The sequence below is a fragment of the Ctenopharyngodon idella genome, chromosome 22 (genome assembly GCF_019924925.1).
Source record: "Ctenopharyngodon idella isolate HZGC_01 chromosome 22, HZGC01, whole genome shotgun sequence".
In the NCBI taxonomy this organism is placed as follows: Eukaryota; Metazoa; Chordata; class Actinopteri; order Cypriniformes; family Xenocyprididae; genus Ctenopharyngodon; species Ctenopharyngodon idella.
The window spans coordinates 9,999,436-10,024,147 of record NC_067241.1 but is presented as its reverse complement, the minus strand read 5'-3'; the positions used below and the strand labels follow the sequence as shown (position 1 = coordinate 10,024,147).

Below are 24,712 nucleotides of genomic sequence, written 5' to 3'. Positions count from 1 at the left end.
AAAAATACTATTCCAAACGAAACCACAGCAGAGTTTTTGAATGAATCATTAAGTGAATCAGTGTTTTTGAACAAATCATTTCAGAGACAAATAGTTTCAGAGACTGTCAATTTATCAGTGTTTTGACGGAATCATTTGACTGAATGATAACTCACTCATAAAGACTCACTGAATGAATCTGTGTTTTTGAGCAAATCTTTTAAGTGAATGATTCAATGACTCACTCATTAAGACTGTCTTTCCTGATTCATTCCTTAATGAATTGGTGCTTTTGAACAAATTGTTTGAGTGAATAATTTAATGACTTCATTGCTGTAAAGACAGTGGGTCTGTCCAAATACCCACACTTGATTTCTTGGCCATTTCTTGGCCAGGAAGTAAGTGTGCAAGACTGTCCCAGGTTTGAAAAATGCAAACTTAACGCATACTAAATCCACACTATCTCTGATACTGCTTCGGAGCGGTCTTTGAGGCTAAGTGTATCCCATCGTTCATTACGTTCAGGAAATTACATGCCCCGATTTTGCGTCATGTCTAGGAAAATTTTCCAGTGCAAGTTAAATCAAGTAGATGTTACATATAATTTGTTTGTAAAATGTAAATTGTTGCACATTTTATTGGTACAGAGACTGCAAAGATTATATGTAGTTTGTAAAACGTTTAAAAAATGAAACACCACAATCACACAGTGATTGTGTCCCATTGAGTAAACAAAAATCTTAAAACACTTGCAGTCTTCATGCCCACTTGAACACTTTGGCCAATATTCTGAAATACGTCATGTAAGTAGACAAGAGGTCAGGTGCAAAAACTCCAAGTGTGAGTATTTGGACAGGCCCAATTACTTGTTTTGTTCCAGAATGAATCAGCAGTTTTAAAGAATCAGTTGGCTGAATAATTCAGTTACTCACTCAGAAAGAGTCACTTGTTTAACTCCTGGATGAATCAGTGCTTTTGAACGAATTGTTTGAGTGAATGATTTAATGACTGACTTGTAGTATAAAGACAGTCACTTGTTTTGTTCCTAAGTAAATTGGTGCTTTTGAAAGAATTATTTGAATGAATGATTCAGTGACTCACTCAACTAGTGAGTCACTGAATCTGGTGTAACTGAATAACTGGTGTATAACTGGTGTAACGAAACAAAAAGAAAGAATCACTGAAAATTCTCAGCACTTAGGACTGAATATCGGAACTCTTAGCTATTCAGATTCGAGGACGGGAATTGTTGAACTTTTTTTAATTGATACATTTCAACACAGAATGGCCTCCCATTTTTTCAGAAATGTAAACTAAATTAGATTTAATGTTGTCTGTAATGCATAAACATTGGTGGAAATGTACAATATTTGTGCACATACACAAGCAGGTGCATGTGTGACCCAGGTAAAAGCTGACAGACGGCGCTGACAGACTGACTCCACATTTCATTTCTGGCACACAAACGGCCATCTCACACACACACGCTGCACAAAAGCCCCCTGTCAGCGGTGCAAATCATCCTTCCAGCACCTTGGCCAGAGCAATCTCCTCCATGATGATGTTCTGTCTCTGTAGCTGCAGAACTGTGTGTGTGTGTGTGTTGGGGGTAGGTTTCTGCAGGCATCATCTGTGCATTTGGCAACCACGTAAACTAATAAACCCCATTCAACAGAGGAGAAAATCAATGATCACTCTCGCTCTGAGCCTGTCTATATCCTATCAGCTCTCTCTTTAGCATTTAATTATACCCTACCGCGTGTGCACACACACATTTCTAACCCATGTGAAAAGACACATTCAGTGCTTTGGATCAAATCAATCTGCTTTGAGCTGGGGGAGGTTCACTGTGTCTGTTTTAATGGCAAATGTTTGATTTTTCAGAATGGCGTCAGGGACGAATGGCCCGAGTGGTCCTGCAAGATGAAGACATCACCACTAAGATTGAAAATGATTGGAAGAGGCTCAACACTCTCATGCACTATCAGGTACAAAAAGAGGACACATATGCTCATACATAATCTCATGGTGCCCTCTTCTGTCTATGCGAGTAGACATTAAAGGGGACGTATCATGGATTTTCTTTGCCCTATTGATATAAAAAAGAATTTGATGTACTAGTATGTAGACATACAGTACTCATCCATTCTCGATACAAAGTGCAAAAACAGCAAAAATGTTTTTAATCAGTATTTTCCCCAGTTAACATATTTAAACTTCCTTAAAGCAAAATAATAGTATTATAAAATTGTAGTTAAGTATTTAGATATCCTTATTAAATAAGTACTAATTATAGTTACTATATAATTACTATATATATTTTTGAGACAATTTCATAAGATATTCAGACTCGTTTTCAAAGAAAAAAAATATTAGCCTTGGTGTTGATGTCACAACTGTGAGCATATTAGAATATTCCCGCTTATTTTTATATATTAATCAGTGTTAAACAACTTGGTGAGGTTGTTGTAACTCATTTCATATGCAAAGTGGTTAATCATGCTAGAGGTCATTTACATATATAAATATTGCAGAGACAGTAGCAAAAACAGCCTTTTTAAAAGCCAGATTTTAACTGTTTCTAACATAACAAGTGTGAAAATTAATTAAGGAACATTGAAAGCATAAGGAATCTTTAAGAAAAATGTATCAACAAGGACAACGCCCTACAAAAGTGATCCTAATTTAACTCCTCAGACATGAAACAATTAAGCTGAACCAAAAAAACATTTCTTTTATCTCGCACTGCTCCAAAATGTCTTGCTGTGAGTGTTCGGCTCCAGGGAGACAGACGGCTGATCTCTGTCTGAATCGCACTACGCAGGACAGTATAATAGAGGACAATTATTGAGCTCTGCGACTGAAAATTTTAAGTGTGTGGTTGTGAAAGTGCTTGTGTGTACTTGTGTGCGTGTGTGTGAGAGAGAGAAAGGTTGTCCTTTACCTTCAGTGGATTAATTACAGCCTTTACCTTGTCTTTACTTCAGACACCACAGAGACAGCACACGTCAGAGCAGGTACCTGATAACAGCGGTTAGAGAGAAAGAGAGAGTGTCTGTCCAGAGGAGATGCCACAGGGCAAGCACACACATATTCTCATAATTACGTCTGAAAGGGCTCATCATATGTGCTGTTATAATGTGAGATCTGAGGATGGTGAGGCAGACATGAAGAGAGAACTCAGAAAAAAAAGGAAATGTAATTTCTGGAGTGTTCCACACTGCCTTTACAAAAGTTTACCAGGGTAACCATATTTTATTCGTACTACAGTGAAACAATATGTTTTAAAAAAATCTAAATTTTAGAAAGATCCCATATTACCATTTATACATATATAGAGAGTAATAGATAGTATTGTGCTATAGTAAGGCATATTTTAAGAGAGCAGACAGTATAATCACCAGCTTTATTAGGTACACCTTGCTAGAACTGGGCTGGACCCCCTTTTTGCCCTCAGAACTGCCTTAATTCTTCATGGCATCGATTCGACAAGGTGCAGGAAACATTCCTCTGAGATTTTGGTCAATATTGATATGATAGCTTCATGCAGTTGCTGCAGATTTGTCGGCTACACATCCATGATGCGAATCTCCTGTTCCACCACATCCCAAAGGTGCTCTATTGGATTGAGATCTAGTGACTGTGGAGGATTTGAGTATAGTGAACTCATTGTCATGTTCAAGGAACCAGTTTGAGATGATTTGAGCTTTGTGACATGGCACATTCTGGAAGTAGCCATCAGAAGATGGGTACACTGTGGACATAAAGGGATGGACATTGTCAGCAACAATACTCAGGTAGGCTGTGGAGTTTAAATGATGCTCAATTGGTATTAAGGGGTACAAAGTGTGCCAAGAAAATATCTCTGATACCATTACACCACCAGCAGCAGCCTGAACTGTTGATAGAAGGCAGGATGGATCTATGCTTTTATGTTGTTTACACCAAATTCTGACCCTACCATCTGAATGTCGCAGCAGAAATCGAGACTCATCAGACCAGGCAACGTTTTTGTCCAATTTTGTTGAGCCCTTGCAAATTGTAGCCTCAGTTTCCTGTTCTTAGCTGACAGGACTGGCACCCGGTGTGGTCTTCTGCTGCTTCAAGATTCGACATGTTGTGCATTCAGAGATGCTCTTCTGCAGACCTCGGTTGTAACAAGTGGTTATTTGAGTTACTGTTGCCTTTCTATCAGCTCGAACCAGTCTGGTCATTCTCCTCTGACCTCTGGCATCATCAAGGAATTTTCGCCCACAGAACTGACACTCACTGGATATTTTCTCTTTTTCGAACCATTCTCTGTAAACCCTAGAGATGGTTGTGTGTGAAAATCCCAGTATATCAGCAGTTTCTGAAATACTCAGACCAGCCCGTCTGGCACCAACAACCATGCCACATTCAAAGTCACTTAAATTACCTTTCTTCCCCATTCTGGTGCTCAGTTTGAACTTCAGCAGATCGTCTTGACCATGTCTACATGAGTTGCTGCCATGTGATTGGCTGATTTTGATATCTGTGTTAATGAGCAGTTGAATAGGTGTGCGAAATAAAGTGTCCGTTAATCTAACATTGTTTTTTTTATAATATATATAATACAACATCTTAGCAATGCTGTTTTCTTCTGGGTATGTAATTTGGTGTCCAAGTGTGAGCTGTATACTAACTATTTTCTATATTAACTCTTACTGTCTCCACAGAGACCAGTGAAAGAGAGAGTTTAGAGAAAGAGAAGAGAAAATAGAAGGCAGGGAGCTTTAGAGAACACCACATTAAAATACATGACTCCTACGCCCTCCACACAAGCACCCTCACCTCTCTCCTGAAATACTACGGATATGCTAATCTCAGCCGTTCGTCGAGATCCTCAATAGAGTAAGGGCATATTTTAAGAGAGCAGACAGTATAATCCGCAGCTGTGTCCTTCTAACATTTCGTGCTGTGGCTTCATAAACCTGTGGTCACCATGTTCTTCTCTGATTGCTCATTTTGATTGCACAGGGTTGATTAGAGCACTAGTCATGAAAAAGTTTTCATCAGTCTGAACACTGGCGTGGTCGTATTTCTCTAGGCTCTGCTTCTTCTCCCACTCTCTTGTTCTCTTTCTTCTTTTTCTCACTCATCCACTCTTACTTGAAATCAGTGAGCCTCTTGACCTTGTGTAGGCTGAATGACATTACAGGAGACTGGCAGCGTGTCCCTGATGGGCCACTGTACTCCTCAAATTTCCAATTTAAATAGTTGGAGCAGCATGAGAGACACTGGCATTAACTATTCAAATAAACAGAGGCCTCTGTTAATGTGTGCATTATTATCTCCTGTATCTCACAGGAATGTCACAGTGGTAATTTCAATGAGGCGTTCTGACTAGGAGTGTGTGCAAACTCGACTAGTTGTTCTTAAGGAACCCTGTTGGAAAAAAAAAAAAAAAAAAAACTGCTTACATCTGTCTCAACTAGATTAATTCTTAAAAGTGGGCTACTGTGCAAAATTCACTTTGACAGATTGTTTTTGAACATAATTTTGTGTCCGCAGTGTGTACACAACCACCCTATTATGGTAAAAATCCATGCACTGTTTGTTATTTTCCCCATAAATTAGAAACAGTCGTCTCAAAACAATCCATTGATGACAGAGTCTGTCCTGTTAGCTTAGCTCCACCCATGAGTGAGCTGTACATAGTCCGCCATGTGTATCTATCCAAAGAACGAGCTGTAAAGGCACAGCCCTCTTCTGGAAAGGGGGCGGGGAGCTTAGAAACCTCAACTGAGGTGGTACTATTTAAGCGAGCTGTACCATGCAGTGGGAAAGTGCCAATAGTAAACAGAGAAAATACACTACCGTTCAACCGATACATATTTGAAAGAAGGCTCTTATGCTCACCAAGGCTGCATTTATTTGATAAAAAAAAACTGTTCAAACAGTAATAATATGAAATATTATTAAAAAAAAATAAATAAAAAAAAATCAGGATTCTTTGATAAAGTAAAAAACTGCATTGATACATTTTATACAGCATTGTTACTTTTGATCAATGTTATGTATCCTTGAGTAAAAGTATTAATTTATTTCATAAAAAAATCTTACAAATCAATTGAATAAATAATTCATTGACTCACTTATAAAGACATTCACATCTTTTGTTTCTGAATGAATTAGTGCTTTGAAAACTTTTGACTGAATGATTAATTGACTTTCAGAACTAACTGTTGCCTTATGTTATACTAATAATTATTATTAAAAAAAAAAAAAAAGCACTTTCACAGAAGCCAGCTGTGTGTGTGCATTTAGTACAAGCCCTTGATGCCTGTAAGTGTAAGTAAGCTTTGTTGGCTCCAAAAGAAATTAGATATACATCTCTGTTGTATATCATTGGCGTAGATAACTGCCGAGGGTTAAGCTGTCTTTTCGAGTGCTGACAACGCTCAAGGACTTACAGTCTGACATACAACCCTATTTATATAACTGCTCATCACTTTTATTTTAGACATACAATGTAGATATGCATTACAGAGTTAAATTCCCTTAGATTTTCCTTTATAGGTAAACTATGCCTGTTATATGTCCCTCAAAGCATTTATCATGTGTATTATGATGCTTTCATCCATTTGAGCTATTAAACGCCCATCATTCTGCTGTGTTTATCTTGTGGCAAAGGCGTTTCACGCTCTTTGTGCTAGCGTGACCGAGCCTGCCGTATTTCAAAGAAGAGTCAGAATGGCGGACACATCACCGCATCCTTTCCCACCGCCTGGATGCAGCGTCTGAGTTAAAGGTGCGTTAGCTTGCGGATCGCCATCAGATAGAGCGCAGGCAGGGGGATCAGAGATACATGAGGAAAAGGGGTCAGCTGTCTGCTTGATGCAAACGTTATCATGAGGAAAGCTCACTCCTTATCACTCTCACACCCAACGGCGGCCCGCCTGCCTGGCTGAGGATTATCCCTCAAGGGCGAATGCTTCTTCCCTCCATCATTCAGGCTCCGTATGGCAGCCACCTCCACCGCAGAGACCCTCTGTGAGAGAAGAAGGGTAGATTGTGCACAGAGCCAAATATATGGTACAAATCCAAATACCCAAAATAGTTTTTATAATTTTCTTTTTATATACAATGACCACTATTTGATGCTTACTAGCCCAGATCCACGACTCATGGTCAAGAGAACAGAAACTCTGGAGGGAGAAAGTGAGCCATGAAAAAGACGTTTGCGAGTGTCATCCTACCCGGCTGCTTCTCTGAGGTGATTCGTCCACAGGCCTGGATTCTTTCAAGTGTCTCTCCAGTCAGGCTATTAGCCTGCTCTGCAGTGAGGGTCAGCTGAGGAGAAACCTGCACTAATAGGGCTGGAGCTTATGGGGGCGTACAGGGGCTAAAGTAACACCATCATCAGCTGTGAGAGTGTAGGGAGGTGAGTGAAGACTCCTAACTACCCTCAGCCTTCAGCGGAGCTCAGGATGTGCTTATAGTCTCCATTATGGTGGTCAGAGAGGTTTTCTGAAAAGAAATGGACTCGAAATTTGATGTTTTATGTTGACGGGGGATCATAGGATGTGGCACTTGACCTAGTTCACTAGTATCTGAAAGACCTTCTTTGGCTTTTAGAGGAGGTTGTTGACCTCTTTTCAGTAGCTTTTGTTAAACGAATACAATCCTTATCATCATCATCATCATATATGACTTTTTTGTGACTAGTGAGAGATGTCGCCTGATGGTCAAACATCTGGGCTAATCAAAACTAAAGAAAATTTGTATTGTATTGTATCACACTCATTTATATACAATTACATTTATACACTTGCTTACTGGCCCACCCCAAGTCTATAATATTATGGTCCTTAGATATGACTCTGTTCCCATTTTTTTCCCATATTATTGGCCCATATTAGATGAAAATCAATCAAGTAATAGCTTAAGTATGAGCAATATCAATTAATTACTGGATCTCTAAAACTCATTTATTAAATTCTCTGTGTAACATCTAAACATAGATACCAGATAAGCACCTCAAAAGCCATTAATATGCGATTCGGCCAGGATTTTGCCAGCTCGTTTTCAGGAAGTTGCTTTCTTGTGCTGAATTGAGGTTGAGTCAGTTGTCTTTGTGAGGGTAGACCTCATTTCCTCTGCAGCTCTTGACAGTTCAGATTAATCCAGAAGATCAGATGGAGCTCCAGCACTCACAGAGCAGACAGAGAGAAATGGAGAGTTTCACCCCAATATATAAAAGTCTTGAACCTCATCTTTCCTCATCTTTTCTACTTTCTTGTCTCCAAATGACTCAGTCGCTACATTCCCTCACCTGTCAAACTCTTCCTTTTGACCTGTTTTTGTGTTTGTGTTTTTATCATTACCCTCCATTCTAAATCTTAGTTACTCAAAAAAAAAATGGTCTAGGGTTTACTTTGAAAGAGTTTTCACTAAGAAAATGCTAGTAAGTTTCACAAATGTTTACAATGAAATGGCAGCATAACAATGAATTAAATATGAAATGTTGAAGTACATATTACGTACTCCAGTAATCAAGTTCGAAAAATCATTTTTACAGTGGAATTCTTGCACTCATGATGTCCAAACTTTGATTTTAGTGGTGTTACATCTGTGCTTTTAAGTTCCTTTTTCCTTTCTCTCCTGTTTGGGCCACTCAAATTGCAGCTTACAGCTATATTTTGTACTCTTTCAGCTCAGTACTCACCTTTGTGGAGTGTACGAGGCACAACAGTCAGTGAACAACGCCATTACATTTCAATGAGCCTCTTTCTCTCTCTTTTACTCCTTCCATCATCTTTGAGTGCTGTAGTGTGACATGTATCCCAGTGAAAGAGATCTCATGTGCTGTCATATGTAAATATGGGTTTCTTAGGGCTGTCAAGTTAAAATTCGAATTTTGAATATTCGTCGCATTTAAAATAAAAATCCACAAAAACGGTGCATTCAAATTTTAGGTGTGCGTCAGGCTTCCTGATGATGATTTAAGAGTCATTGTTGTGTGTTAATGTTTTTGTTAGCATATCCAGTTGAACCCACTAGATGCGGTGCTGCTGTGTTCATTCAATACATCGCAGACAAAATAGAGAAGCTCAATGCGGAGAAGATCTTGTTTACGTCAACCATAAAGCCTAATCAACGCTTTGGCTCTTTGTATTAAACTATGCATAAATACATAATGCTGTTTTGTTCATAATTGTTTATGCAATTTACGAAATTATATTTGACTTGTAAACGTTAGTTTAAACGTTATGCGCTTTTTTACAGACAGTCATTAGTAATATAAGTAAAAATGTAGTTTTTCAGCCATTTTGACAGCCCTAGTTTCTTGTCTAATCAATCTAGTCCTTTCTCTGAGCGAAGTACAAGAGGAGAAACTCTCCTTTTACCCAAGAAAGGCTCTAATGCGCATTTGATCACAGAACACGGCGTGAACTCCCCTAATATATTTATAACTAGAACAGATCTTTTTGAAGCATTTTAACATCGCTTTATTTCAGCACTGGTTAACCAAACAATTTCACACCGTTTTTGAAAAGCAATACATATGTACTGAGAATCTGTTCAGAATTAAATATATTTTTGCAGAAGTAATATCAACTCCTCAAAAGCAGAATAAATGCTGTTAGTTGTGCTCCACTATCTTAAACATTTCTTGATAATAAAAGGCTGTGAAACCAAAAACTGTGAAATGAAATTTAAGGAAAGAGGCTTGACATGAACATTGTGTTTTTTATACAGGTATCAGACCGGTGTGTGGTTGCTTTGGTGCCCAAGCAGACGTCCTCCTACAACATTCCTCCCACAACTAGCATCTCTCGGACTTCTATCAGTAGATACGGTGAGTATGTTTGTCTGATGATGATGCTGCCGCACAATTCGCTGTGATTGAGAAGAGGTCTGTAATTATATGTTTAGCTAGTTAGAAGCAGTATAGTTATAGATATATAGATGTAAATACACAGTTTAAGACTGGCTTTAAATGATGCATCTGATGATTGTGCGCACGAGCCACGTGCTGCAGTTTTACTTTGCAGCCCACAGGATGCCCAAGGGAGCCTTCGGGGCACCAGAGAATGAGAGTGAGAGCGAGAGAGCATGCCAGGGAGAGTAAGAGGAAGAGAGAGAGGTGTTAGCAGTTAGCGTGAAGCTCAGTAATGCTGATTTCTCCGCTGAGTTTGGATGCCGCCCGTAATGGACACATTAGCTCCTTCCCCATAGCGTTGCTTTGAGGGAGTGCCACAGGGCTCCCCATCTGGCCCGTTCTCATTTTCCATCACACTGAGCTGCAGGCCACTCTCTGATTGCTAATTATGCACTGCCGATGATACTTCACACGGGCGAAAAAACTCAAATGACACGCAGCCAAATACCAGGGCCAGCAATGAAATGGAGCCCCTTGTGCGTTGTCACCTAGCAACCCTGCCAAACTACACACACAAACATCTCACCTGGCTTCAATTCACTAGATCCACATGAAACACGGCCCGTATCAGCATATTACACGATTCAGTTAATCAAAGCTTGAGGACGTTTTTCGCATCTGTGCAGTTTAATGAAAGAGTGTAATTATCTTCTCTTATCACTTGTAAACATAATGACATTTAAAGTTCAGGGAACACTTCAAACGTCCAAAGATGCAACAAGCAACCTGAGAAATATTCTATAAAGCTATCTTTATTTCTCAGCCATGCTCTCCGTTAACCCGACAAACCTCAATCTTTTTGTATCCTCCCCCTGAATTAGGTAGTTAAGAGTTTTTAGGGTTACGTTTGGCACTTTGATCTATTTTATTGCAAAAAGCGTATTGTATATTTTAGGAAACTCATCAAGTGGGAATGAGATGGCACAACACAGCGCAGTTTTTGGCTGTTTTTACAACCTGCTCTTGTGTGTGGTGCATAAAAAGCAGCTATCTCATCTGGCAGAGCCCTGGTGCCCATCAATCACGCCATGGCACTGCGGGCACAGCTGTGCACAGGCACCTGCTGATTGATTCATATCAATTTAATGCTCAACACTTAGCAGCTCGGCTCAATTTAGCATGCCAGCAACCCCGGCCCAAAATAACACACTGCTCACACACCTCTGTGAATAAAACTGTGAATGTGTATATACATGTATATCATGAATATTTTACACATTATTATATAAGCATCCAGTCCAAAAGTGAGTCAGAAATTAATTCACTAATCCCTCAGAATAATTCAAATATGTTAAACTGATTAAAAGTCTAATTAATAGTCCAATAATAAAACAATACCATACTATTTATTTTATATTATATTATATTATATTATATTATATTATAAAAAAATATTTTGTGACTATGTATATTTACACATTCGGCAAGTAATTTGTTAGACTGAGTAAGATTAACTGATAACTTCTGCGTTTGTGAGTCTTTTTTATGGAAGCCCATTTTACACCACATAAGACAAAAATCATAATTTGATAAAACGTAATTATGACAAAGAAATAATTGTTACACAAAAGGTACTAAAATATGAAATTATGAGGTACTAAGTTATAATTATATGATAAAAAGTTGAAATTATGACACAAAAAGTCGTATTAAAGGGTTAGTTCACCAAAAAATGAAAATTGTCATTAATTACTCACCCTCATGTCGTTCCACACCTGTAAGACCTTCGTTCATCTTCGGAACACAAATTAAGATATTTTTGATAAAATCTGATGGCTTAGTGAGGCCTCTATTTCCAGCAAGTTAATTTCCTTTTACAGTGCCCAGAAAGGTACTAAAAACATATTTAAAACAGTTCATGTGACTACAGTGGTTCAACCTTAATATTATAAAGCGACAAGAATACTTTTTGTGCGGCAAAAAAACAAAATAACGACTTTATTCAACAATATCGCCCATCACTAGATATTGTTGAATTATTCATTATTTTGTTTTTTTGGCTCACAAAAAGTATTTTAAAGTGACGAGAATATTAAGGTTGAACTACTGTACTCACATGAACTGTTTTAAATATGTTTTAGTACCTTTCTGGGCATTGAAAAAGGAAATTAACTTGCTGGCAATGGAGGCCTCACTGAGCCATCCGATTTTATCAAAAATATCTTAATTTGTGTTCTGAAGATGAACGAAGGTCTTACAGGTGTGGAATTAATGAGAGAATTTCAATTTTTGGGTGAACTAACCCTTTAATGACAATTCTAAACATACATAAAAACATAATTATGAAATAAAAAGTCAAAATTGAAATAAAATGTCACAATTATGATAAAATTACAACTTTTTAAGTCATAATTATGATTTACCAAAGCATGATGGTGAAATGGACTTCCATACTTTTTGACCAAAGAACCAAATCACAAGAATCATTTGTTTGTGAGTCAGATTACACTTAAAGTGCTGTTAAAGTCAAGATAGTCCAATTTGTGAGTGTATACACTCACATAGTCTAGTTGTAATCTCTCAATGCCTATATGTGTCTATATGCAACATCCAAAAGGACTGCAAGTTTGCAGTAGCTTTAGATGGATTGAACCCGAAATCCACTTCTTCCTGTACACCCCCGCTGCTAACACTACCATTTCTCCTGAATTCTCCCTTGTGACTCCAGCCTGCTCAAAATTCCACTTCTGTCTCGAAATAGCCGAGGCTATTTGCCTTCCTTTGCTGTTTCACATGCCCTTTGAAGCCAGGTGACGAGGACAGAGAGAGCGAGACTTTGAAAGGATGCAGAAGAATATACCACCATTGTGAGAAGCCGATTCGACCTCCCAAGAGAGCACTCAACCACTGCAAAAAAAAAAAGCCACACATCTAATTGGAGAAGTGAGCAAGAGACTGATTATTTAACACGCGAGGATGGAGGAGAAAAGGAGATGAGATGGATGAGCGGGGAGCTTAACTCATTAGAAATCTTTAGATGCATTGATTAGGTCCTGCGATGCAGACGTTTAAAGCATGTGTGCAGCACAATGAATCAGGACGAGCCAATTATGAAGCCTTTGAAGAGGAGGCCAGAGAGCGTCGACTCATCTCGCTCGGTCTCGAACGAATATAGAGATAAATCCTCTACAGAGAGAGAGAGAGAGGAGGAAAGAGATACACAGGGTTGGACAGAGTAAATGAAATGTGAGAGGGCCACGCTCTTTCTATTCATCCCTTAGAATGACAATGTGGAAGAATGGCGGTGTAAGAAGATCATAATCCTCTTTCTAAATATCTATCTCTCTCTATTCCCGCAGACTCGACATTCCGGTACACAGGCAGTCCGGACAGCCTGCGCTCCCGTGCTCCTATGATCACTCCGGACTTGGAGAGCGGAGTCAAAGTCTGGCACCTGGTGAAGAACCACGAGCACGGGGACCAAAAGGAAGGCGACCGCGGCAGCAAGATGGTATCTGAGATCTACCTCACACGCCTGCTAGCTACTAAGGTAACACCTCACATTTTTGTGGTGAATTTTAAACTTAAAGATGAATTGAATAAAGGGTTTGAAATTTACACCCGCCAACCAGCCAAATGCGGGTGAAAATCAACCGTGGCGGGTAACACACATCAACTTATTAACTAGTTTGGCGGGTTATGAACATTATATTACATCCAATCACTATCAGAGCTCCTCCCCTTAACTTTTGTTTATATCGTAGTGATTTACTGTTTTGGACTGCCGTCCTTACTTGAGAATGACACGTCTGGATTGATACCTGTGAGATGTCTGGCGAAGAGACAATAGGCCACTTTTTTTAACCTGTTGTCCCTCCATTTAGGGGTCCGATTAATGCAAAATTTCCCGCATCGTTATAAAGACACCAATGTTATACCTTTGTGCTTTCATTGATAAACATTTGCCATCAGTGTACTGATGTAAAAGACATGAATTTTATCATCATGACATCATATATATTGAAATTATGAAATATTTTGGGGCATCATTTTCATTATCATCATCTGACACCTTTGGAGTGAGAATGGGTTGGCTTTTTTTGAATGGATGTCACTGGAGAGGCTTCAATATGCTGAAAATGAATCAGAAAATTTTGTTTTTATTAATCCTATTTTATTTTATTTTTATTGTTTGAGCAAACCATGTCGTAAAACTGAAATGCATTTAATGATTCAGAATCAGATTTAATAATAAATGTTTAAATCTAATCAGTGATTTTGATAATGTAATAATCTGATATTTCTGATATTTTTGGTTTGTTTAATAGAAGTTCTGAATGGTCGATAACTACTTTGCTTTTTTCTTTTAGGGTACGTTGCAGAAATTTGTGGATGACCTGTTCGAGACTCTTTTCAGTACGGTGCACAGAGGCAGCGCGCTTCCTTTAGCTATCAAATACATGTTTGACTTCCTGGATGAACAAGCAGACAAGCACGGCATCCATGACACTGATGTTCGCCACACCTGGAAAAGCAACTGGTGAGAGGACACACTCGTACACACTACCTAACCTCAAGAATGAAAAACGAAAGTTGTTTTTTCCCAGTTTCTGCAATACAAAGCCATGTAACCTTTCTATTTCTGTTTTTGTGTGTGTATCTTCACAGCCTTCCTCTGCGTTTCTGGGTGAATGTGATAAAGAATCCCCAGTTTGTTTTTGACATCCACAAGAGCAGCATCACGGATGCGTGTCTGTCTGTGGTGGCTCAAACCTTCATGGACTCGTGTTCCACATCTGAACACAGACTGGGCAAAGACTCGCCCTCTAATAAGCTGCTTTATGCTAAAGATATCCCCAACTACAAGAACTGGGTAGAAAGGTAAAACAATTGAATGCCATTGATATTTAACTTTTTATTTGTTTTTAATATTATTTTTGTAACAAACTAAACCCCTTCATTCTCATTTTCTTCATATAATTCAATAGTACAAACAAGCTCCCACGCAACATTGATTTTTGGTATTGACTATCGCCCCCTGGCTGTCTCCACAGGTACTACGCTGACATCAGCAGGCTGCCAGCCATCTCCGATCAGGACATGAATGCGTATTTGGCAGAACAGGCACGACTTCACTCCAATGAGTTTAACATGCTCAGTGCCCTCAACGAGATTTACTCCTACATTAGCAAGTACAGCGAAGAGGTGAGGCCAAAAAAACATGCCGTCAACCTTAATGTTCAAAACATTCTCAATCTGCTCTGTATTGAAACCGACTTCTCTACTGTCTAAAGTGCCTAAACAGAGCCACAAAAGTGAATTATAAAATATTTATTTTGTTTATGGATCGATGTTTCTAGGCAAAGAGTGTAGAATCTGTCTACACTGGATACATATAACGAAAAAAATACACTGGTTCTTCAGACTGTTATGTCAAAGCTGATGTTTCTCATATCTAAAGTACTATTTTGAATCTTTTATTATATGTTTTTTTTTATTTAAATCATCTTTTGACATATATATATATCGCGATTTAGTTGCCAAAAGATAATCGTTTGAGGTCTGTGCCTTCATGTCTATTATACTGGTGTAGTTCCTCAGCCATAAATACTTTCTCCAGATCAATACAGCCTTATTTGTAGAATAACATGCATTGAAACAAGAGGTACTTGTGAAAGAGTTTCACAGAATGATGTCATCTTTAAACAGTCTCTAAAGCCAGCGGCAGCAGGCTTCAGAGTCACACACACACTTATGCACAGTGTGGGGACAGACAGGGAGAGAGAATGAATAGGCTTCTGATGAGGAAGATTACACACAGCTAGATCACTGACAGCCACTCCGACACAAAGAGCACTAGAGTAGGGCCCACGATGGAGATGTTCCAACCGTAATGGCAGCTCCACTCAGGGGACCCATTAGTCTGACCTTTACTTTACACAGCATTTAGGACAGCGCCAAGAGCCCGGAGACACAGCTCCGCCTGCAGCCTCTCCTCTTGCACTCATGTAAATATCCTTCTTTGGTTGCTGGTCTGTTTTCTCTTGTCCTCACATTCCTACGTACTCTCTTTTTTGCATATCCTTTCATTCTTTTATATACTAGGTCTGTCTTTCTACAAATAGAGCAGTGATTCCCAACCAGGCATATGTGTACATCAAGGGTACTTGAGCGGATTCCAGGGGGTACTTATAAGATTTTAAGTTTGCGTTGTAGACTTAAATAAGTGGATTTAAAGGGTTAGTTCACCCAAAAATGAAAATAATGTCATTTATTACTCACCCTCATGTCGTTCTACACTCGTAAGACCTTCATTCATCTTCGGAACACAAATTAAGATATTTTTGATGAAATCTGATGGCTCAGTGAGGCCTCTATTGACAGCAATGTCACCATACCTCTCAAGATCCAGAAAGCTACTAAAGACATATTTAAAACAGTTCATGTGACTATAGTGATTCAACCTTAATATTATAAAGCGACGAGAATACTTTTCAAAAAAACAAAATACGACTTTTCAACAATATCTAGTGATGGGTGATTTCAAAACCCTGCTTCGAAGCTTTATGAATCTTTTGTTTCGAATCAGTGGTTGGGAGCACCGAAGTCACGTGATTTCAGTAAACGAGGCTTCGTTTACGTGATCTGAACCACTGATTCGAAACAAAAGATTTGTAAAGCTTCGAAGCAGTTATCAGTCATAAAATGTTGCTTTTAAAATATATCTTATAGATATTACAATATTAATCTGCAATTCAAGTTACTTGTCTTCTATTTTAAGTTCTTTTTGATACAGCTCTTTGCATCTCTCATCTTTTTTTCTTTGCTTTAAAGGGATAGTTCACCCAAAAATGACACCCTCAAGTTGTTCCAAACCTGTATGAGTTTATTTCTTCTGTTGAAGACAAAAGAAGCTATTTTGAAGAATATGGGTAACCAAACAGTTGATGGGCCCATTGACTTCCATAGAATGGGGAAAAAAAAAAAATACAATGGAAGTCAATGGGGTCCATCAACTGTTTGGTTACCGACATTCTTCAAAATATCTTCTTTTGTGTTTAACGGAAGAAAGAAACTCATACAGTACATGTTTGGAACAACTTGTGGTTTAGTAAATGATGACAGAATTTTCATTTTTGGGTGAACTATCCCTTTAACTAGGGACTCCTAGTTAAATCTATCAAACATAAATTCAATACTGAAGTCATCAGGCGCCATTTTTTAAAGCAGCAACTGCTCAAGATGTCATCAATTACCTTTTCTAACTTGCATAGAATGAAGATAGAAAGACTGTATTCCATATTCCGTATAATAGGAGTTAAGTTGAAAAGAAAAAGAAAATCATGTCTGGTTTGCTGTCAGTGAATTGAGCCTTGTGGGTGACAAACAATGTTGAGAAACACAAGTGTAGACCATGAAGCCTCCTGCTTGTGTTTATTTTCCCTGCAGAATCTCAAAAAAGAAAAAGGAAACACAAAGCTAAGAGGAGAACATCCTTTTGTTCACCCAGCCAAATGTGTGCGGCGGGACAATCCGTACCTGCATGCAGTAATTCAGATTCATTATACAATGCGAATAGGACAACTGAAAATAATTACCTCTGTCAGCGCTCCGGAGCACTTAACCTGATGAGAGAGGGAGAGAAAGAGCTAGACAGAGAGAGAATATGCGCTCTCCTTAAAATGAAGGCGACTGAATCAGACACAATGATGTGGAGAGTGCTCCTGCAGCTGTGCTGAAATGCATGAAAAATTCAGTGCACGCGCTCCTCGTCGAATACATGCTCATGCTGTGAGCCTCTAACGGAAGCTCTGAGCGGCTGTAGAAGTGTTGACCTGCCCCGTAGCTACAGCCGCTGAGACAAACCGAGCAGGTGTGGGCCAAACTTGGCTCCGATGGCAGGCGTCCTGGGAATACTGGATGCTGATGGAAGATGAAACAGAAATCTAGTGCCTCACGATCCTGTTGATGGCTTCCAAATTTGACTTTTATGCATGAATTTGTTTGCCGCAGTGTGGTGAAGTGATACTAATGTAATTCCTTATTGAAGGTGGGATGAAACTTAAAGCTGAGAAAGGGTGGGCCGAACTTGGTTTGAATGTTGTCTGAGGTGGTATAGCATATTTTAAAGATCCTAACGTTTAACCAAAAGGTTGATGGTTTATTTGCGATTCATAACATTGTGCTTTTGAGCATTTAAAGGGATATATTACTTTATAGCACTACTTGTATAGTTTGGATAAACGTCAGTTAAGTGACATAGTATTCATAAAGTTAGAAGTAGTAGATTGATGTGAGTTTCAGAGTCTTTGTTTACAATCAGTCAATCTTTCGCAGTTACAGGAGGAGTTTTCCACATACACCCATCCTCTACTGCCCTCACGTCCACCATTTTAGACATCTTAAAGATGTCATTAATGAAACCCTATCTTGGCTAGCTGGAAGTGCCCATATCGATCTAATTTCCCATTATTTTCACTGTTTGATGTGCAAATGAGTGGCAGACAGCAGCCACAATGCCACTTCCCACCGTGTTCCTCTGACACCACAGTCAGAGACTATGACATGAGCACAGAGAGGGGTCGATCCCGTCTGCCCGCCCCCTCTCAACATGACTCGACATTTTTGACTGCTCTATTTTCAAAAAAAAACACACAGAAGGAAAATGAGAGATGGCACTCTGCAGATTGGGTCAGACTCAAGTTATACTTTCCTTTTTAATGAAATATTCATGAAATGAAGTCTCTGACAATTTTTCTCTCAGAGACTGAAAATTAGTCCAAGTCTCATACCACAGTGAGCAGTAACTGTGATAATTAGATATAGAGTATGCCGTCTGAAGAAAGTGTCTGGTGTTTAATGGTTGCCTGGATCAGTTTTATGTTCTAGTTGCGGATGTATGCGAACGGCAGCTTTGTTCACATTAAACCCAATTCGGATTTGTTTGCAAGTGTTAGTCGATCTGTTTGTTTAGACAGTGTAGTCTGTATCTGCCAAGAGACTTTCCTAGTATCTTAACATTAAATAAGATATATTTTATACTATATTGTAAATATTAAAAATATCTACGATAAGATAAATTTAAATAAAATTAATTTTTAATATTATTATATTATATATCTATGTGTACATTTATAAAATGTATCTTATTTAAATGTACCTTATCTTAGATATTTTTAATATTTACAACATAGTATAAAAATATATTGTAAATATCAAAAATATCTAAGATAAGATACATTTAAATAAGATACATTTTTAATATATATATATATATATATATATATATATATATATATATATATATATATATATTACTCTCATATTATTAAATGCTGCATTCAGTTTTTTGGCCATGTTCTGTCCCTCTGTCAAGGGATCACATTAAAATATCTAAACTTTCTTATGTGATAAATGTAACTAATTATTATATTATATTATATATTTTAATTAATTTTATATTTTATTTATATTTTACTCTGCTATGAAGTCATTTCATTAAATGCTGCATTAAATTTTGTGGTAACGCTCCCTCTCTGTCCTCGGATCACATTAAATGCTTTATAAACTTTTCGATTTTTCCATCCTTTATTACGTTGTAATGCGTTCTTTAGAGCATGCGAGATCTGACCCCTCACCTGACATCTGTCGTAATGCCAGAGTGATTAACACCTTTCTCTGTTCTTTTCCGTAGATCACTGCTGCACTGGACCAGGACGAGACGGCAACGAAACAGCGACTGGCCTACAAAGTGGAGCAGCTCATCGCCGCCATGTCGGTGGAGAGCTGAGAGAATGACAAAGCTTGAACGAAGGACGAAAGACTCAGTCAAACCATCATCCAAAGCCTCTTCACACAAAAGAGAGCAACACTGGCTAGAGACATGACACCAACAATAGCTTGTGCTTTCTTTTCTACAATTTTGCGAAGAGGTCAACTTTTAAGACCAATAGACAACTATTTGATGAAAGCAAGTCACATGGCTTTCATCTTGAGGATGGGATCAGGCGTGGAAACTATGGAGTTCTGTTTTTAGCTGTTTTTTTAAAGAACCTTGTGGGACGAGCAGCTTCCTGAGGCTTTTTTTGTTTGTTTGGTTGGTTTGTTTGGTTTGTTTTAGTTCATTTGGTTCGATGTGCCTAGCACTGATTATCGTGATGGATGCAAGACTTGCAGAATCTGAAGAGACGCTGGTACTTCCTCAAAAATTGTGCTTGCTAAAAAACATTTCAGGAGGATTCAACCGAAGGAAATGGACATCTACTGCCTCGCCATTTACCGTCCAGTTGATGGCTTTTACTTCCAAATTTTATTTTTATACATGAGTGCTTTTTGAGTTCTTTTCATTGAGTCGGCTAGTATAGTTCCTCATCTTGGTGTGGCGAAAGTTCAAGTGTCTTTCTGTCCTTGGAAAGCAGCGGCTGCTACCAACACGTGTGTGCATGTCGACACGCTAGTACAAACTTTCGATTCCCTCTCAGACCTAAGAGACCACGAGGCATCTACATGGTTTGGGAGCTAATGAAACTAACAAAAAGGGGGTCAAAGTTCAACCAGCATGTCCCTAATTGACTGCTAAAGACCAGAAACCAGTATCAAACTGGACGAACTCCGCTCTACGGTCTCTCTGTGTGCATATGTCCTGTTTTATACACGTTAGCGTATGTGAATGTACAAACGTTACTCTATTTTGTCTTCGCATTTCTGTTGCTTTTTTAAAACGGGAGTCAGTTGAGCTGATCTCTCCGGCACGACGTCCTAAAGAACTGAACCTCCTTCTCCATAATAGTGCTGCTGAGATTCAGATACAAAAGTAGCACCTTCAGCTCAAATCACGCGTGGAGAAACCCCACCTTCCCTTTCAAACGAATGGACTCCCTTGAGATCATCTTACCAGAGAGTATTAATTATTATGTATGGTCCAATGTGTGTGTAGTCTGCATGCATTATACAGTACCTCATATTAAAAAAAATAATGTCTCCTTTCCCATTTACTCCTATGTTTAAGTGCCAAGAGGTCACGTGAGTTGTGGATGACTCAGAGGAACGCCGTTGATGTAATATACCATGTCACTTCCTTTCCGTACACACCCGTCGGGATTAAGTGCCAAAAGATCACTTACTTACGCACTTGTCGGTTGATGCTTTATTAAGGGAACGGACCCTGTATACTGTAAAAAAAAAAAAAAATCTCCGGTTTAGAAGTTTCATTCTCACCACTCGCAAATTCAGGTACGAAAAGACCATGAGCTTGGAACGGTATTTGTAAATATAAAAAGTATTTGTAAAATACTTTGGATGTCTGGGATAGCTGGAGTGGGTTCTTTCCAATCTCTTTTGTTTTTTAAGTTTTTTATTCCCCCCGTCTGACATGAAATATGTCAACAGAACGCATGAACAAAAGACAACATAGCTTTCATTTATAATGCATGATGGCAGGTAGAGCTGTTTTTGAAGATCATCCGAACCAAAATAGACAAGGTCGTTCAGGTCAGAGGCATCTTAGGTTCACAGAGGCATCAGGGAGAGACTTGACTTCTCCTCAGTAAAAATGCAGTATCGGATGTGAAGAAATAGACTCAAATGGCGCTTGTTGTTTTCCCCCTGTGGCCTTAGAACATTTAATCTGTTGTTTCTAGTTGATTTAATCAGCGACGTGTCATTTTTCTCCCTGTCTTTGTTAGCTGTGTTTGAGACTGATCAGATAAAGAGAGGCAATGCGACGATGAAGAAGGGTGGAAGAGGCATGCCCTCTCTCAGACGGCTGCTGGGTGGTGTCTGCCGGAGTGTTTGAGAAGCATAGGAATGAGATGGAGAGAGAGACAGACCCCTTTAGCTTCAGATTCCTCCTGCTGCTTTGAAGCTCGCCTTTGATCTCAACTAGTCGTGTGCACAGTGTGATCAGGAGATAAAAAAATACACATCAAATATAGGATCCAGTGCAAGAGATTACAAATGAAGAGCTGCATGAAAGACAATGAATTAATCTGTTAAAGGAATAGTTCATCCAGACGATTCTATCATCGTACTCGCCCTCAAGTCCATCTGAAACTTGTTTGACTTTGAATGATGCTTGCAAGCTTTATGAAGGATACAAAAGCATCATAAAAGTGGTCCTTATGTCTTATGTGCTTTATACAAAGGCTTCGGAAGTCATAGGATAGATGCGGCTAAGAAACAGACCAAAATGAAGTCATGTGATTTGAGTGAATCATTCAGACTGGTTTTGGGAACTGAATCAACTAGTTCATTGAAGAGATCCGAGTCAAAAGAGTGATTCTGAAAAATCTAGGAAGGGTGGCAAGGTTTAAAGGGTTAGTTCGCCCAAAAATGAAAATTATGTCATTTATTACTCACCCTCATGTCGTTCTACACCCGTAAGACCTTCGTTCATCTTCGGAACACAAATTAAGATATTGAAATTAAGATATTGATGAAATCCGATGGCTCAGTGAGGCCTGCATTGACAGCAAGTTAATTTACACTTTCAATGCCCTGATAGGTACTAAAGACATATTTAAAATAGTTCATGTGACTACAGTGGTTCAACTTTAATATTATAAAGCGACGAGAATATTTTTTGTGCGGCCAAAATAACGACTTTTCAACAATATCTAGTGATGGGCGATTTCAAAACACTGCTTTGAAGCTTTACGAATCTTTTGTTTCGAATCAGTGGTTTGGAGCGCCAAAGTCATGTGATTTCAGTAAACGAGGCTTCGTTTACGCGATCCGAACTCACTGAGCCATCGGATTTCATCAAAAATATCTTAATTTGTGTTCTGAAGATGAACGAAGGTCTTACGGGTTTGGAACGACATGAGGGTGAGTAATTAATGACATTATTTTAATTTTTCGGTGAACTAACCCTTTAAGGAGAATAATGAGAAATTGTGGTCTGATTCTCACACAAAATTCTTGTATGACTTCATAAGACATGTTTTATGGTGCTTTTGTGTTCTTTTTGAAATTTGAAAGCTTTATATGGATTTATTTGGAAAAGGGTGACCTGGACAGTCTTTACCACAAAAAAAAGTGATTTTCAGTGTCTTTGTTTTCCAGAACAAACATCTAAACATTGTTAAATCAAGAGACATTTAAAAAATATATATATAATAAAATATATAAATATATCTTCCAATGGGGTAAGAAAAAAATCTTAATTCAAAAAGGAAACAACTTTGTCTTTTCCCATTGGCGGATATTTTTAAGCATTAACTTAATTAAAAAAAAAAAAAAGAAACAAGACGTTATTATTTGCTTCTCAAGTAAATATATATTGATTTACGAATGTTTAGATTGTGTTCCCTGGAAGAATGAATGTCATATTAAATTATGACAGATTTTCTGTTTTGGCATGAAATATTACTTGAAGTTATGGCGTAATTCCACTCTTCCTGAACAACCACACATTCCTCTAACAAACACACACTACTGTATAGTCAACATATGTGAATTTACAAGCCATGTCAGTGACATTAGGGTCCATGACAAAGCTTCCTACTTTCGGTTATCCACAGTCTTCCCCGTTTTCCGTTCATCAGAGCCCATCCCAGCTCTATAAGGGCAAGAGACCTTCCGTTGACCCCACTGCCCTTTGCGGATGCGGCTCAGTTTTATTGTGAACCTTTTTTGCTGCCACATTAGTCGAGGAGGGACGACTCTCCTGCTTGTGCAAAAATTCAGAGAACAAAATGTATTCTGGTCATAACGTTTTGTTCGAAATGATGTGGCACAGGAAATTGCACTTTGTTGAGAGAGATTTCAGTAGCTCAACGCTTATTAATGTTTATTAGAAGACATTTGATCCCTTGAAAAAAAGTTAATTATAATTTTTATTGCGCTATTCTGCAGAGCAGAATAAAATTTGACAGCACTGGGCAGCTTTCTGAAATATCAGCAGTCATCTATGGCGGTCACAACTGCTGTTCATTTTATATTTGGCACGAATCGACAGACTTGGAAGCAATTTTGTGCACTTTTATTGTTTTTAGCTCATGTTTTGCTCTGTGATGGAATAGCATGCTACGAACAAGTGAAATGTTCATATTCTCTTCATATTACCAATCGTAAACAAAAACGAGAGCGTAAAAGGCTTTTGTAGTCAGTTTGATCACCTCAGAGGTGAATATCCTTCCATTTACAATCACGCAAAATTATAAACGAATCTCTCTTTGTAGACACTGGAGTTCTGTAACATAGTACATAGAAATAATAATGACCTCGATGATGATGATGATGATGATGATGATAATAATAACACTTATGGTTGTCTGTTCTTGTTGTTTTTTAAGTGTTGTGAAAATTGTAAGAGAGTTAAAGTATTTAAAAAGAAAAAAAGTCGGTCTTGTTTTTTTAATTGCTTTTGTTTTGTTATATTATATTACTGTGTACCTATTGTAAATATGAAGCACACCTATTTTGCAAGCCAAGGATTCACTTTGTACTGTTGTTATATATAAATAAAATTTACTGGTTAAAAATGGTGGTTCTACTCGACTCATTGAGAAATATCCCTGTGGTATATACCCTACCCTGTCATTATCTGAAACAGAATGACTTCTGTCAGCCCCGAGGGGAAAAATAGCCTCACATTCATCCCACTTACTTGGGGTTAATCTAGGGATGCAATTTAAACCCTGCCATCAATGAACACTCACACTCGGACTCGCTGCGTAACAAGGTAACCAATGGAGCTTAAACAGCCCAGCACTGCAGTTTGTCTTTCCACGTGGCCATTATCCCTAGCTGGACATTTCTCTCACACCACACTCAGACAAATTACATTACAATGGTAATGGGCCGGTGGTTTCTGATTGGATGGCCGTGTAAAATGCCCCCAGCGGGACTGAGGTGGATGTGCCGGTTTTTAATCAATACAGATGT

The 24,712-nt window shown here is 38.5% G+C and overlaps 1 protein-coding gene across 1 annotated transcript in view; it reads left to right on the top strand.

Moving 5' to 3' along the window:
- plxna2 (plexin A2) overlaps window positions 1-24,309 on the top strand; it is a 221,716-nt gene extending 197,407 nt beyond the window's left edge. Inside the window, exons 26-32 of the mRNA XM_051879828.1 lie at window positions 1,864-1,967; window positions 9,703-9,802; window positions 13,186-13,376; window positions 14,197-14,366; window positions 14,495-14,707; window positions 14,881-15,031; window positions 19,521-24,309. Coding sequence (XP_051735788.1) covers window positions 1,864-1,967; window positions 9,703-9,802; window positions 13,186-13,376; window positions 14,197-14,366; window positions 14,495-14,707; window positions 14,881-15,031; window positions 19,521-19,616 — 1,025 coding nt within the window. The 3' untranslated portion in view covers window positions 19,617-24,309. The remainder of the gene's footprint in view (window positions 1-1,863; window positions 1,968-9,702; window positions 9,803-13,185; window positions 13,377-14,196; window positions 14,367-14,494; window positions 14,708-14,880; window positions 15,032-19,520) is intronic.
- Window positions 24,310-24,712: the final 403 nt, after the last annotated feature.